A 16,643-nucleotide genomic window follows, 5' to 3' on the forward strand; every position below is an offset into this window, starting at 1 on the left:
TATAGGACCCTACTTTTCATACCTATTGAATGCTGTAGAACTTCCCCTCTGCCTTTCAGCTGAGCCCAATTGAATGGAACTGTAGGGGACCTCATCTTTGCCCAAACTAGTCCTGGGTTAAGCATGGAAACAGGAGACAGGAACTCTTGAGTTCTAATCCAAGCTTGGCCCATCCCAAAATGTAGAGCACCCTCAGGGAAAGCAGGAGGAGAACCAAGGATCTGACCTTCTGTTTCAAGTCCCCCCCATCATCTGTGAAGTAAGGAATAATGCTGCTTGCTTGTCCACTGCGTAGGTGTTACTGTTTCCAGGTGCTTTACATCTTTAGAGTGCTGTGCAAACATGAGCACTTCTGAACACATGAATACAAAGTGTAAATGATCATTATTTTTCTCTGTACCTTGAGATCTCGCCTACTGAAATGTAATTATTAAACCCATCTTCGCAAGCAGGCTGGCTAACCTAATGAGGAGGGCTTTAAACTAGGTTCACCGGGGGAAGGAGACCAAAGCCCCGAGATAAGTGGGATACCGGGAGGAAGCACAAGCAGGAGAGCGCAAGACGGGGGTGGGGTCCTGCCTCATACTGAGAAAGTGGGAGGATCAGCGAGTTATCTTAAGTGCCTATACACAAATGCAAGAAGCCTGGGAAACAAGCAGGGAGAACTGGAAATCCTGGTACAGTCAAGGAATTATGATGTGATTGGAATAACAGAGACTTGGTGGGATAACTCACATGACTGGAGTACTGTCATAGATGGATATAAACTGTTCAGGAAGGACAGGCAGGACAGAAAAGGTGGGGGAGTTGGATTGTATGTAAGAGAGCAGTATGACTGCTCAGAGCTCCGGTATGAAACTGCAGAAAAACCTGAGAGTCTCTGGATTAAGTTTAGAAGTGTGAGCAACAAGGGTGATGTCATGGTGGGAGTCTGCTATAGACCACCGGACCAGAGGGATGAGGTGGACGAGGCTTTCTTCCAGCAACTAACAGAAATTACTAGATCGCAGGCCCTGGTTCTCATGGGAGACTTCAATTACCCTGATATCTGCTGGGAGAGCAATACAGCGGTGCACAGACAATCCAAGAAGTTTCTGGAAAGTGTAGGGGACAATTTCCTGGTGCAAGTGCTGGAGGAACTAACTAGGGGCAGAGCTCTTCTTGACCTGCTGCTCACAAACCAGAAAGAATTAGTAGGGGAAGCAAAAGTGGATGGGAACCTGGGAGGCAGTAACCATGAGATGGTTGAGTTCGGGATCCTGACATGGAGAAGAAAGGAGAGCAGCAGCATACGGACCCTGGACTTCAGAAAAGCAGACTTTGACAACCTCAGGGAACTGATGGGCAGGATCCGCTGGGAGAATAACATGAGGGGGAAAGACAGCCAGCTCTCCTGGACTCATTTTTAAAGAATCCTTATTGAGGTTACAGGAACAAACCATCCCGATGTGTAAAAAGAATAGTAAATATGGCAGGCGACCAGCTTGGCTTAACAGTGAAATCCTTGCTGATCTTGAACACAAAAAAGAAGCTTACAAGAAGTGGAAGATTGGACAAATGACCAGGGAAGAGTATAAAAATATTGCTCAGGTATGCAGGAGTGAAATCAGGAAGGCCAAATCACACTTGGCATTGCAGCTAGCAAGAGATGTTAAGAGTAACAAGAAGAGTTTCTTCAGGTATGTTAGCAACAAGAAGAAAGTCAAGGAAAGTGTGGGCCCCTTACTGAATGAGGGAGGCAACCTAGTGACAGAGGATGTGGAAAAAGCTAATGTACTCAATGCTTTTTTTGCCTCTGTCTTCACGAACAAGGTCAGCTCCCAGACTACTGCACTGGGCAGCACAGCATGGGGAAGAGGTGACCAGCCCTCTGTGGAGAAAGAAGCGGTTCAGGACTATTTAGAAAAGCTGGATGAGCACAAGTCCATGGGGCTGGATGTGCTGCATCTGAGAGTGCTAAAGGAGTTGACGGATGTGATTGCAGAGTCATTGGCCATTATCTTTGAAAACTCATGGCAATCGGGGGAGGTCCCGGACGACTGGAAAAAGGCTAATGTAGTGCCCATTTTTTAAAAAAGGGTAGAAGGAGGATCCGGAGAACTACAGGCCAGTCAGCCTCACCTCAGTCCCTGGAAAAATCATGGAGCAGGTCCTCAAGGAATTAATTCTGAAGCACTTAGAGGAGAGGAAAGTGATCAGGAACAGTTAGCATGGAGTCATCAAGGGCAAGTCATGCCTGACTAATCTAATTGCCTTCTATGATGAGATAACTGGCTCTGTGGATGAGGGGAAAGCAGTGGACGTGTTATTCCTTGACTTTATGATATGGTCTCCCACAGTATTCTTGCCAGCAAGTTAAAGAAGTATGGGCTGGATGAATGGACTGTAAGGTGGGTAGAAAGCTGGCTAGATCATCAGGCTCAACGGGTAGTGATCAATGGCTCTATGTCTAGTTGGCAGCCGGTATCAAGCAGATACCAAGGGTTGGTCCTGGAGCTGGTTTTGTTCAATATCTTCATTAATGATCTGGAGGATGGCGTGGATTGCACCCTCAGCAACTTTGCAGAGGACACTCAACTGGGAGGAGTGGTAGATATGCTGGAGGGTAGGGATAGGATATGGAGGGACCTAAACAAATTAGAGGATTAGGCCAAAAGAAATCTGATGAAATTCAACAAGGACAAGTGCAGAGTCCTGCACTTAGGACAGAAGAATCCCATGCACTGCTACAGACTAGGGACCGAATGGCTAGGCAGCAGTTCTGCAGAAAAGGACCTAGGGGTTACAGTGGACAAGAAGCTGGATATGAGTCAACAGTGTGCCCTTGTTGCCAAGAAGACTACTGACATTTTGGGCTGTATAAGTCGGGGCGTTGCTAGCAGATCGAGGGACATGATCGTTCCCTCTATTCGACATTGGTGAGGCCTCATCTGGAGTAGTGTGTCCAGTTTTGGGCCCCACACTACAAGAAGGATGTGGAAAAATTGGAAATCCTCCAGCGGAGGGCAACAAAAATGATTAGGGGACTGGAACATATGATTTATGAGGAGAGACTGAGGGAACTGGGATTGTTTAGTCTGCAGGAGAGAAGTGTGAGGGGGGATTTTGATAGCTGCTTTCAACTACCTGAAAGGGGGGTCCAAAGAGGATGGCTCTAGACTGTACTCAGTGGTAGCAGATGACAGAACAAGAAGTAATGGTCTCAAGTTGCAGTGGGGGAGGTTCAGGTTGGATATTAGGAAAAACTTTTTCACTAGGAGGGTGGTGACGCACTGGAATGTGTTACCCAGGGAGGTGGTGGAATCTCCTTCCTTAGAGGTTTTTAAGATCAGACTTGACAAAGCCCTGGCTGGGATGATTTAGTTGGGGATTGGTCCTGCTTTAAGCAGGGGGTTGGACTAGATGACCTCCTGAGGTCCCTTCCAACCCTGATATTCTATGAGTGTTTTTCTTTCTCTGCTTACATAATGAGTGATAAGTGCCTGGTTGCCTTTCAAGGCCACAGCTAGGAACAAGAAATGGATATTGTCCCCTCTTTCTAGCTCACACTTAAGGATGCCAACTTTCTACTCACACAAAACTGAACACCCTTGCCCCACCGCTGTCCTGCCCCTCCTCTAAGGCCCCACCCATGCCCCGCCCCTTCTCTGCAGACCTGTCCATCTTCCCCTCCATCTGTTGCTCGTTCTCCCCACCCTCACTCACTCACTCATTTTCACTGGGCTGGCTTGGGGGTTGGGGTGCAGGAGGGGGTGAGGACTCTGGCTGGGGGTACAGGTTCTGGGGTGGGGCCAGAAATGAGGGGTTCAGTGGTGGGAGGGGGCTCTGGGCTGGGGCAGTGGGTTGGTGTGTGTATGTGTGTGGGGGGGTGAGGGCGCAAGCTGGGGGTGCAGGCTCTGATGTGGGGATGAGGGATTTGGGGTGCAGGAGGGGGCTCTGGGCTGGGGATGAGGGGTTGGGGTGCAGGGGGAGTGAGGTCTCTGGCTGGGGGGGCAGGCTTTGGGGTGGGGCTGGGGATGAAAGGTTTGAGGTGTAGGAGGGTGCTCTGGGCTGGGATTGAGGGTGGGAGGGGGACAGGGCTGGGGATGGAGTAGAGGGTTGGGGCTCGGGAGGTGCAGTGCTTACCTCAAGCAGCTCCCAGAAGCAGCAGCATGTCCCTCCTCCAGATCCTACGTGGAGGCACAGCCAGATGGCTCTGCACGCTGTCCTGTCCGCAGGTACCTCCCCCGCAGCTCCCATTGGCCTCAGTAACCATCACGCAGGCCATGACATTGGATCATAAACTCTTTGAGATGGCTAGAACTTCCAGGGTAAAATCCTGACCCTGCTGAAGTCTATGGGGATTTGGTGTGAGTGTTCTATATTTCTGACATAGCAGTATAACTGTTACAACTTCCAGTAATTAGGTTCTCTATTATCAGTTCTAGTCAGTGTATAATATTGTGCCTAACTCTAAAATGACTTTTTGACTCTGCAAATGGCGCTCCCACCACTCTCAGATGTATGTAAAAATCACTAAGGCCTGGACTGCAGTAGGAGATTAGGTTGGTATAAATAAGTCACTCAGGGGTGTGAAAAATCCACATCCCTGAGCAATGCAGTTAAACTGACCTAACCCCCACTGTAGACAACTCTAGGTCAACAGGAACATTCTCCCATTGACCTAGCTACTGCCTCCTGGGGAGTTGGATCAATGACCGATGTCAATAGGAGAACCCCTCCCATCGGCGTAGGTAGTGTCTTCACTGAAGTGCTTCAGAAACAGTGCAGCTGCTGCATTTTAAGAATAGACAAGACCTACTGCATGGCCTGTTGTACCTCATTGCCTAGTCAGACTGATCACGATAGACAAGGGCAAATAATCATTAATTATTAGGGTGACCAGTCAGCAAGTATGAAAAATCGGGACAGAGGGTAGGGGGTAATAGGAGCCTATTTAAGAAAAAGACCCAAAAATCAGGACTGTCCCTATAAAATCAGGACATCTGGGCACCCTTTAATGATCCATGCTAGCTAGAACTTCTTTAACCAGATAGCACTTTGCCTACTCAAAATCGCTCCTTTAACTACCGCTGCCAGGTGTCTCAGCAGCAATTTTAATGAGAAGTCCAGTCAAATTATCGAAACATGTAGACATACCTGGCACATCTCTGGCTGTGTTAGATTAGCACATTTCCTGCCTGCTTTGTCTGACCACATTGAAAAGGAAGTCCAACAGCATTCCAGAAAAAAAAAAAATAAGCCACCCTGTTTTCTGTTTGAATCGAAGGGCAGTCAGCTGTGACCTTCTCTCCTTCCTCAGAATAAAGCAACTAATGTAAGTAACAGATTGTCTTAAAAGCTGCTGCTCCCTGAGCCTTGATAATTGCATTCAGTGTGCTGCAAGGCTCATCACCAGGCAGCATTTAGCACACAGCATATTTGATCTAGTTATTGAGTCTCAGTACAGGTGTTCCAGGCTGTTCATTGAACGGTCACAGCACTGAGAGGAAAATCCATTAATTGTAAATTTGGAAAAGGTTAGTTAAATCTTTTCTGGGGATACTACACTGTCATGAAATAGCACAGGAGGAACAATAATGGATAATAATGGCCTTCAGAGAAATTAAATTGCAGTTTTGTACCAGCACTTAGCATTTATACAGTGTTCCACATTCTAAGCGCTTTAAAAATGTGAACTAATTAATCCTCACAACACCCTGATAAGGTAGATAAGTACATATTAGTATTTTCATTGTACAGAATGGAAAATTGAAGCAGAAAAACAAACTCTTTTGGGGCAGGAACTCTCTCTCTCTGTACAGCACCTAGCACATCAAGGTCCTGATTTGTGCCACTGGGCCCTGCCCCAAAATAACTGACTTGTGCAAGACCTCAGAGCTGGGATCAGAATTCAGGAGTTCCTGGCTCCTCCACTTGTGCTCAGATCACACCTCTGTCTCATTTTAGGTGTGAATCTCTAGAATGATCTTTGGGATAGAAATCTTTCTTATACCCATGTTACGTTGCTAGAATGATATGCGATCAAATCTTGCTGTCCTAAGTCCTGAGTAAGAGCTGCAGGATTTGATCCATAGTGTAGATAACTGGAGCTAGTCAGTAGCCATTACTTGCAGAAGGGTACTGTGGATTTTAATATGATATAGTTTGTTAAAGCACAACTATAGACAAATCAGAATTTTCTAATACCATTTTATAATCTTCTCATGTCCTTTTGCTTGTGTAGAAATGACATCAAAGGAAAAATTAACGAGAAAATGTAAAATATCTTTTACAGGACCAATTTCCTTTGGTGAGAGAGACAAGCTTTCGAGCAACACAGGGCTCTTCTTCAGGTCTGTGAAACTATGGCTATGTTTACACAGCATACCTTACAACGGCGTGGCTAGCTTCATTGACAGGCGCACGGCTCCCACCAACAAAGCGCTGTCCACGCTGGCACTTTTCATTGCTAAAACTTTTGTCATTCAGGGGTGTGTTTTTTCATATCCCTGAGGGACAAAAATGCTAGTGTAGACCTAGCTTTTGGCCAGGTCGACATTGTGAGGTCTCCTGTGTAGCCACTTTTTGATGGAGGGAGAAAGAGATCTCTCCTGTGGACGTAATTAAACCACCCCCAACAAGTGGTAGTCACTATGTCAGTGTGAGAGCCTCTCCTGCCACCATAGCACTGTCCACACCAGCATTTTTGTTGGTAATACTTATGTCGGTAAGGGGTGTTCTTTTTCTCACACCTGACTGACAAAATGCTATTGTAGAGAAAGCTAGACTCTCAGTACCACAGCTAAATATAAGGTGGCTATATAATATAAGTAGCTAACACATATTTCAATGGACCATTCAAGATGAAGTGGCCCATTAACACCCCTCCAGTCATGGGGGGAGGGGGGGAGAAGGTAGCTGTGTGGAGGGGTTGTTAGTGGGTATATAGTGTTGTAATAAGTCATAAATCCTTGAAACATGTGTTGTGAATATTGCCAAGCACAGCTGCTCAGACCAGTTAAATAGTCTTCCTTCTATTTTCAAGCACTGGTGAGTAGAACAGAAGCTCTGCCTGGACAACAAACATTGAAGTAGTTTCTTCCTAGTCCATTCTTGGCTTCACAGCTTTCCACTAAATAAAAAAATAAATAAATGTAGCATCTTCAATAGTGAAACAATCGCATCCATACACAGCATAGAGCTGGTCATCATCCGTAAAAATGTGGCTTGTGGGTTTATTAGATTATCTAAGATGTCAGAGCTTCCACTGAAAATAGTTTAAAACCATACAACAAAAGTACTAAAAGGCTCATTTAATGTCTGCAGTTTGTCCATGGTTTGAGCACAGCCTTATTCAGAGAACCTGCTCAAGTGGATTTATGAGGGATTATGCCTCTCACTCATTTTTTGTTCAATAATGAATTTTTTAAAATTCCCCAGGTAAGACATCTTGGATGAAATTCAAGCCCCTTGAAGTAAATGAGAAAGTTTTGCCATTGACTTAAATAGGGCCAGGATTTCATCCTTTGTTTCAAAACATTAAACTGCCTCCTGCAAGCACCAGGCAGTGCGTGGGGCCAGACTGGCCAGGATGCTGAAAGCTTAAAGGCCTCTTACCACCCAGGCCAGGATTTTTGTTTGATTTGAAGGACCAGTGACAGGTTTAAGGTCCGATGTCTCATGCGCCATGGTGGCTAGAAACTAATCCTGCACATCACTGGAAAGCTTTCCAGTGATTTATAGCATTTTTTTCTCTTTATCTTTGCTTCAAGATATCAGACCCTGAAGTCATGTAATTCTGATTCCCATCTTGTCTTCTCCTCCACCTTTTAAATTCCAGTCTGATTTTAATAGTTGCACCTCAAGAACTGATAGTTAGAAGTAATGCTGTTCTCCATCTGAAAACTTGTCATTGTAGCAGGGCAGAAAGCATGTATCTGTACTTTTAGAGGCAAGTGACATAGCAGTTGCTAAAATCATGCTGGTGAAGTGGAGGCACAAGAAGAAAGCAAAACAGTAAGCAGCAGCCAGAACCTGCACTTATAGTAGAAAGGGGCAACAAGGGTAGATTTGATCCTAATCTAGACAGAAGGCATGTCTGTTGATGGTTTATACTTGAAGCATAGCATGCTGGCCCTTGACACAGGGCCCCCCCCCCCATTGCTGGAAACCTTAGACTCCTAGGGTCAAACTTCATTAGCCACTAAATATACTTAGATTGGTCATTAACTCCCACTGAAATCAGCTGGAGTTTTTCCTTTGACTTCAGTGGGAATGGTATCACATTCTAGAAAGTAAAACACAGCTTTCAACTGATGTGCATTTTGAAATATATTTTAAGAAATTTGCCCAAAGTTGATTAAAATACATTCATGAATTAGAGTAAACATTCACAGTCAAGGAACACCTGTGTATTTCATAACTAAAGCAGGCATATGAAAGAGATGTTTTCAATAATGCACCCCTTTCCTCTCACTCTATTGCACATAACAAATTAAGCTTCCACAACGAGTAAATACAGAAAAACTTGCTACACTGAATCCAATAGTAAATATCCCACTGTTAATAGATCCATAATGCAGAAGCCTTTTCTCATATCTTTATCTAGTGGTTATATTTGGGGAATAAGATTCATTTTTAGAGTTAAAATGAATCTCTGTTTGCAACAGATTCCATTCTTCACCTCTGAAAAAATAGCTGGTTTCACACAAAAACAATGAGGAGTCTGGTGGAAAGACTAACAGATTTATTTGGGCATAAGCTTTTGTGGGTAAAAACCCCACTTCTTCAGATGCATGTTTCACACAAATCATGAGAAACCCTACTGCTAAAGGGGTCTGGCTTTGCATATGGGAATATGCAAATTAAGGGTTCTGAAATGCAAAAAGCAGCTAAGCAGGCACTGGGCTTCAAAACCCCTTTTCAGAGTAACAGCCACGTTAGTCTGTATTCACAAAAAGAAAAGGAGTACTTGTGGCACCTTAGAGACTAACCAATTTATTTGAGCATAAGCTTCGTTAGCTACAGCTTACTTCAGATGCGATGAAGTGAGCTGCAGCTCACGAAAGCTTATGCTCAAATAAATTGGTTAGTCTCTAAGGTGCCACAAGTACTCCTTTTCTTTTTGCAAAAACCCTTTGGTTACACATGGACTCCTCTGCCCTGCTCTTGCAACCAAACTGCCCCTGAGTGACATCACTGAAGAGAGGGTAAAGTCAAACATATGCTGGAAAAGGACCCGGCTGGAGACTCAGCAAACCCTTGTTTGCTGTTTACAAGACAACTGGCTTGAAGGGTTTTTTTTTTTTGTTTTTGTTTTTTTTTAAGTTTTGACAAAGCCCTGGCTGGGATGATTTAGTTGGGGATTGGTCCTGCTTTGAGCAAGGGGTTGGACTAGATGACCTCCTGAGGTCCTTTCCAACCAAGAGATTCTATGATTCTAAGGGTGGGAAACAAGTGTGGGCAGAGTCTCTGAGGGCTGCTGAATTTCAGAAGCAATCTTTTATGAGCTCAGTGAATCCTTATGGTGATCTCTGTAGTGGAGAGTTTCTTTCAGTGTTCCCCAGTCTGTTTAGGACAGTGGTTCTTAATCTCTTGTACTGGTGACTCCTTTCATATAGCTAGCCTCTGAGTGCTACCCCCACCTTATAAATTAAAAACACTTTTTTATATCTTTAAACACCATTATAAATGCTGGATGCAAAGCGAGGTTTGGGGTGGAGGCCGACAGCTCCCAACCCCCCATGTAATAACTTTGCAACCCCGAGGGGTTCTGACCCCCAGTTTGAGAACCCCTGATATAGGATATGCTAAGTAGGGAAGGTGATGGATCTTTAGAGGGGTTGCTGGAGAAGAGGGGGTTTCCTCCTATTTCCTGCTTGCTGCTCAGTGCTGTCTGGAAAACAGGTTCCTGAAGGCATTGTTGTAGTTTTTGTTGAAAGCCGTATAGATCAATGGATTGAAAAAGGAATTAGTATAGCCGAGCCATAGAAAAATACTTTTCCAAATGGGTGGGATGTCACAGGAGCAGAGAGGGTTGATGAGTTCAGTGATGAAGAAGGGGATCCAGCATAGTACGAAGACCCCAATAAGGATGCCCACCATGAGGACAGCTTTCTTCTCCTTTTGCTCTCTCCACGTATCTCCATCGGTCTGGAAGGTAACAGTGGCGTGACGGACCGTGAAGACCATTTGGGATTGTTGGGAGGCCTCCTTCACCTGCCAGATGTGAGCACAAGCATCAACGTATGCACCCTGCCTGCTGCCCATCATCACACCAGGCATATTGCATGTGTCAGCAAACCTACAGAACAGCTGTAGTTATATGAATGTGATTGGGCACACTGAAGTAGTTTGGGTCAGCAGTGCAACTTTATCATATTTAAGAGATGTGAGGTATATGTCCCTGTTTTGGGTAATAGGGAGTTTTAAATAACTGAGATTAGAAAAATAGCAGTCATAGTGGAAACTGCATATGCACAATTACTCCATCTATCACAATTCAACCACGTATATGTCACACATTTAGTACAATCAGAACAGTACATCTCTCTCACATACACACACAACCCTGCCTGCTTCTTCTGACTATGCTACTCTCTGAGGGGCATACGATGGGGGAAGGATAAAAATGCACTCGGAGAGCATACAACATACATTATTGCCAAAAACAGTCATATAGTTCATTAATACATCAGCTAGCCATGAGTTCAAAGCATCCAGCCACCATTAGGAAACAATTGCAAGGTAGTGTAGGTGTCTGCATAGACACACGTTTTCCCTTAGACTTTGTCAGGTTATTTTCCATATTCTGGGTGGCTACCTACAGACCCTCCACCCCCAACTCCTAAGGGGCAGAGTCACCTGTGAAACCCTTAGTCATACAAGTGAGCACTGACCCACAGGATTTCAAGGATTTCAGCGAGTCACTGCTCACCAGCCTGAATCAGAGGTTCACAGTCAGACTCAAAAGTTCCCGCACAACATTTCCACTAGCACTCAGTGACTGCACACTTGGCCTGCAAGTCTCCCTTCTAGACCTGACAGTGCTCCACAGTCCTTGGGCAAGTTTCCCTCCCTGCAGGGCTGGGCCATGGACATCATCCCAGCTGCCACTCAGCCCAGGCCAGCTGGCAAACCCCAGGCTCGACCCACCTCTAGCCCTTCGGGGGCAATGGGGGTGATGGAGTTGCTCTTCCGGGATCCGATGCGAAACTTGGCCGCCTTGTAGATCTTCCAGTAGACGAAGAGCACGACGCAGAGCGGCAGGTAGAAGGCGCCGAAGGTGGAGAAGACGGTGTAGGAAGGCTCCTTGCTGACCTGGCACTCCTGGCTGCCCTCGGAGTAGGTCTCGCCCCAGCCGAAGAGCAGCGGGGCCAGGGCGATGACGGCGGAGAGGGCCCAGGTGAGGGCGATCATGGCGTTGGAGATGCAGCGGCGGGCGCGCAGGGTGTACTCCAGGTGGCGGCTGAGGGACCAGTAGCGGTCCAGGGCGATGGCCGTCACGTTCCAGATGCTGGCCGTGCAGCACAGCACGTCGAAGGCGATCCACACCTGGCACAGCCGCCGGCCCAGCCGCCAGCGCCGCCCGGCCAGCTCGTGCACCAGGCTGAGGGGCATGACCAGGGCCGCCACCATCACGTCGGAGGCGGCCAGGGAGGCCACCAGGTTGTGGGGCACGCGGTGGAAGGCGCGCACCCGCAGGATGGTGGCCAGCACCAGCACGTTCCACAGGAAGGTGGCGGCGGCCAGCAGCGCCAGCAGGGTGGGCAGCAGCACGCCGAACACCGACAGCGGGGCGCGGCCGGCCAGGGCCGCCGGGGGACCGCCGCCGCCGCCGCTCCGGTTGGCCGCTGCTGCCCAGGGGGTGGCGGAGAGGTTCAGGGGCCCGTCCATGCCGGCCACCGCCTGGGAAGGGCGCGGCGGAGAGCGGCCGCGGGACTCAGGGCGCGGGCGGCGGCGGGCTGGGCGCCGGCTGCGCCTCCGTGCCCGGCCCGAGGCAAAGTTTGGGGGGAGGCGCGGCCATGGCGCCGGCGGGAGGGAGCGTGCCCGGCGCCGGGGACGGGAGAACAGCCCCGGCCCCTCCGCGAGCGAGCCCTGCTGGCCGCCCCGCCGTGGGGAGCCCGCCCCGGGCGCCTGAGCCGCGCTCCCTAGCGTAGCTGCGGCTCCGCGCCCGGCGGTGCAGGGCTGGGAGCGGCGACGAGCGCAAGTCCGAGCCGGCGGCGGGGCTTTATCAAAGAGGAGAATGACTCCGACGTCAAAACGTGGCCCATCAGCTGACGGCAACCCCCCTTCCCCCCAGTCCTCCCCAGACGAACGCACCCCTTGCTCCGCGAGAGCCTGCCTGCCTATCTGCCTTCCCCTGCCGGGTGGCGGCCCCTGCCTCCGTCGCTCGCTAGCTGCCAGGTGGAGGAGGAGCCCGCTTGGGTTCGGCACCTGCTGCTTAGCTCGGTGCCCTGCTGCTCTTCGCCCTGAAAGTCTCCAAGAACAGCCCAGGTGTCTTGCAGAGGACTGCACCAGCAGATGGTAAATGGATTCTCTGAATTCCCTCCTCTGTGCTCAGCTCAGTGCTTCACTCACTGTCACAACCTATTCATCTCCTGCACCTAATTACCCTGTTCAGCTAGGATGCTGCTCTGCACTTGCTCGTATGAATAAACTCATACGAGATTTGGTTTGCGAGAAGAAAGGGGGTTAATTTACAGTGAGGGATCCATCTTCTATTACAAGGGAGGAGGTATCCATAGCTTAGGTTTATAGGCACTTTAACCAAAGCTCTGTTCTACCTGGCAAGGTGCATATGCATGTAACCAACTGGTCAGGTGGGTTACCTGTGCATATAATGAAAATAGAGTATTTCCCGTGGGCTTCAGCAGAGCAGAGGCAGATTAAAGTTGTCTCTGGTCTCAAGTGTGTTGGTAAAAGGAGCTGGAGAATAAGAGCTTTTCAAAATCATGCTTAGTCATTTCAGTTTCTAGATGTTTATCTAGAGATTAGCTATAGTTAAGTCAACTCAGCTTTTCCAGTACTGCTTTTTTGCTAAGTGTTTGGGGCATCCATCATGCAAACATCCCACTTCACTGGTGCTGCTTTTTCATGGACTTTAATTTCCCCTGTTGTGAAATATAATTTTAAAATTGAAAAGAATTACACCTAGATGTTTTAAAAACTCAGGAGTTACTGGCAATGTTAATATACTCACACTGAATGTGTCTCACAGTACCGCATGTATCTAACAAGCCATCTAGTATGTGTAAGGGGTCAAGTGACTCTTTCTTTTGGAATCTCACCTTTTGCATATCCTGACTTTTAACTATAATTAACTTTTTATTAAAGCTAAACAGAATACTTCTCTGACTACTACACATTTTTGTATTTACAAAATTTGTATTTACTTTTTTTATTATTATTTCTGTAACATTAGTGATTAGAGGTGCCAAATGGAGTCAGGGCCCCATTGTGCTAGGCACTGTACAGAGACAGAGAGACAGTCAGTACCTTAATCAGCTTAACAAACTAACTGGACAAGACAAACAGGAGGTGGGAGAAAGGAAATAAGTAAATAAATATTAAGGAAGAGTGATAGATACACTTAATGCAGTTCCATTGGATTTAGGGGAAGAAATAAAGATGTAACAGTTCTGTAGAGATGCACAACAGCACAGTACTATAGGCAATAGCATAACTAAAAATCAAATGGGTATTTGGTACTGCACATTTTTAACCTCCATAGAACTTTTTATATTCAAGCTACTCAGTAAGGGCTAGAGACATGTGATGTTTCAAAGTTCAGCCTATTTGCATATTACTCGTATAGGAGGCATGCGGGGTTTTGCTTCTCAGTGCTGCCAGGTGAAAGAAACCCATCAAGAAAAAGTTGGAGAATGTAGGGTTGTCGGGATGTGGTTTGGAGGGGGCAGAAGGGGAGTTTGGCACTATACTACACTTTTAGAGGCATACCATTACTTTTCCTCTTGTGCACAGGAATAACCACAATGTTTTTGATGGGAAAAGTCTCTCTTTTCCACTCACAACTCAAATATAGCTGAATGGATTTTGCACAGATTTATAAAGCATCCCTTTTGGGGCTGAACCCAATCCCAGAAAGTTCCTGATCCTGCAAGATGCTGAGCCTCCTCAATTACCACTGACCTCAAGGTCTTGAAGGAATCACTTAACACCTATCAGGATCAGGCCTATATTAATTAGTGGGCCTTTCCCAACAAACTGCACAAACACAAAGCTAAACATTATGTGGTATGTGCGCCTAAGACCAAAATACAGGTACTATTGCTTTAGTAAGAAGTAAACAAGAGTAACCATGAGAAAAATTGGAAATGTAACCATGAAAGCTGAAGCATAAATCTAGATGAGGTATGTTCAGTGTGTCCTCTCACTATGCACTAGGATTTTCACTATTGTATTGACTGGACCTCTCACTAAACGTATTAACAGATTCCTGGGGACTGAATGGATCAGGAAAGAGTTAATTGGAAATAGCTCTTTCATCTGGAAGTCACCTGCTGAATCCATCCTGACAGAAAACTATTACTTTAAAGGACAAAATCCTCCCCGCTTTACTCACGTAGGTAATCCCATTGATCCCACTTCTGGGGTTGGGATTCAGTATGCTTCTCTGCAGAACCTGGGTCTCTTTGCCCTGTTCTTCCAGGGGTTGCTTTTTTATCCTTCGGAAGTCTGTCTCATAAACCTGATCAAATGGGTTCATGCAGGATAGACTTGAAAGCAGTTAATTCTCTGCATCGTCTTCTAAGTACTGGTAAGTGGGGGGCTATAAGAAGTGTTTTTCTGCCTTCCTGCTGAAATTAACTCTTGAGAGGTGTTAAGTACGTGCAACTCTCATTGATTTCACTGGTGGTAGCACGGTGATGCTCAACCAGTTTGTGATGAGCCCATAAGAGGCAATTATGAGATATTTGTCTCACGATCCTTCTGTAAATTTCCTGCAAGATAAGCCAACTAAAGGCTGACCACTGTTGCATACACAAATGCACACATCACACCTGAAAGTTGTTGTCCACGTTCCTGTTAAAGTTTCGTTATTAAATAACTTTATTAAAATGAATTATGCTTTTAAGAGTAACTAGTATGATAGAGGTCCATCAACATAAGTATATACCACCATGTGTCTCTCTTTTAGAATAACAGACACAGAGAGAAATATTAAGAAGAAATTGTATGCAGGAAGATGAAGTTTCTTTAGCTTAATACATGAGCTTTGACTATCAAAGCGTCCAGTACAAACTGTCAAGTATCTGCCAGTAAGACACACTGCACTGATGACAGGAAATGGATGGATCTGTAAAATGCAGTTGTTGTTCCGACCCTTTTTCCTGATGGTAAGTTGTAGAAGAGATTTGTTTCTCACAAGCTTTAGGCATTTTGGTGGCAAACTGGCATTGGTGCTAGTAAATTGGTGAAACTGTGGGAAAGTTTGTGATGTCACTAGGCTGCAAATGGACTACTTGGTGTGTGTTCTCCTGAATGTCATTCTGCTTCATCCCAGGCAGCTGATGACCTATATTTATATAAATCCTTTTGGACGGCGGCAATGTTCTGCAGAACACCAGAGAAGAAATTATATAAATTTTAAGACCCTTCTCTTACCAGTCAAGATGTCGTCCCGAAGGTCTGATTTCTTTACCCTTTTATGAAGGATGAAGAAAGAAATCATTTTAAATAGTTTTCTGTGTTGGCCTTTGGGGTTCCCCAGTGCTGTCAAGTTGGTTTTGTTGTTATAACACAGTGTCAACCTGCATAGTAATGAAAGAACCATTGAGATCAGAAATAAAATGCAGATGTCTTCTAAGGGATATTTTTTCCCCATCTGTAGTCCCTTAATCCTGGTTTCTTGATATGCAGTTGAAAGCTTTCTTGTTACTTGGCAATACCATTTCCTGAACAGCCACTCCACTACTGCTTTGTTTACCTGTCAAGTGTTTCTGTTGGCATAATTGACTTATCAGTGTGCTGCCTTCCCACATTGTGGATTGCTTTCAGGAGAATAATCTGAGATCCAGGAGATGGATCTGAGCTAATATGCATCAGATCCACATTCACATTTTTTCCTCTAGACATGGAATGTGTGCTCAGTTGCTTGCCTTTTAAGTAAAGGTTGTCAGTTCTCATCAGACTTGTAGATTTCTCTAAAAAAGAAAAGGAGGACTTGTGGCACCTTAGAGACTAACCAATTTATTTGAGCATAAGCTTTCGTGAGCTACAGCTCACTTCATCGGATGCATTCAGTGGAAAATACAGTGGGGAGATTTATATACACAGAGAACATGAAACAATGGGTGTTACCATACACACTGTAAGGAGAGTGCTCAGGTAAGGTGAGCTACTATCAGCAGGAGAGCGGGGAACGTCGGGGGAGGGAGTGGAACGTTCTCAGACCTTCTTGTCGACTGCTGGAAATGGCCCACCTTGATTATCACTACAAAAGGTGTGTCCCCCCACCCCCCGCTGGTAATATCTGACCTTACCTGAGCACTCTCGTTACAGTGTGTATGGTAACACCCATTGTTTCATGTTCTCTGTGTATATAAATCTCCCCACTGTATTTTCCACTGAATGCATCCGATGAAGTGAGCTGTAGCTCACGAAAGCTTATGCTCAAATAAATTGGTTAGTCTCTAAGG

General features: G+C 46.2%; 1 protein-coding gene and 1 long non-coding RNA gene across 2 annotated transcripts in view; one reads left to right on the forward strand and one right to left on the reverse strand.

Annotated features, from left to right (window-relative positions):
• LOC311515869 overlaps positions 1 to 16,643 on the forward strand; it is a 191,021-nt gene that overhangs the window by 143,915 nt on the left and 30,463 nt on the right. The gene's annotated exons all lie outside the window — the stretch shown is intronic.
• On the reverse strand, positions 9,039 to 12,244 carry HTR5A (5-hydroxytryptamine receptor 5A). Its single transcript, XM_084619318.1, has 2 exons — positions 11,137 to 12,244; positions 9,039 to 10,200 (listed from the first exon to the last, which is right to left on the reverse strand). The coding sequence occupies exons 1-2, from the start codon at positions 11,875 to 11,877 to the stop codon at positions 9,868 to 9,870; spliced, it is 1,074 nt and encodes a 357-aa protein (XP_084475444.1). The 5' UTR covers positions 11,878 to 12,244; the 3' UTR covers positions 9,039 to 9,867.

The sequence above is a fragment of the Lepidochelys olivacea genome (genome assembly GCF_965140295.1).
Source record: "Lepidochelys olivacea isolate rLepOli2 genome assembly, chromosome: 2".
NCBI classification, from domain to species: domain Eukaryota; kingdom Metazoa; phylum Chordata; order Testudines; family Cheloniidae; genus Lepidochelys; species Lepidochelys olivacea.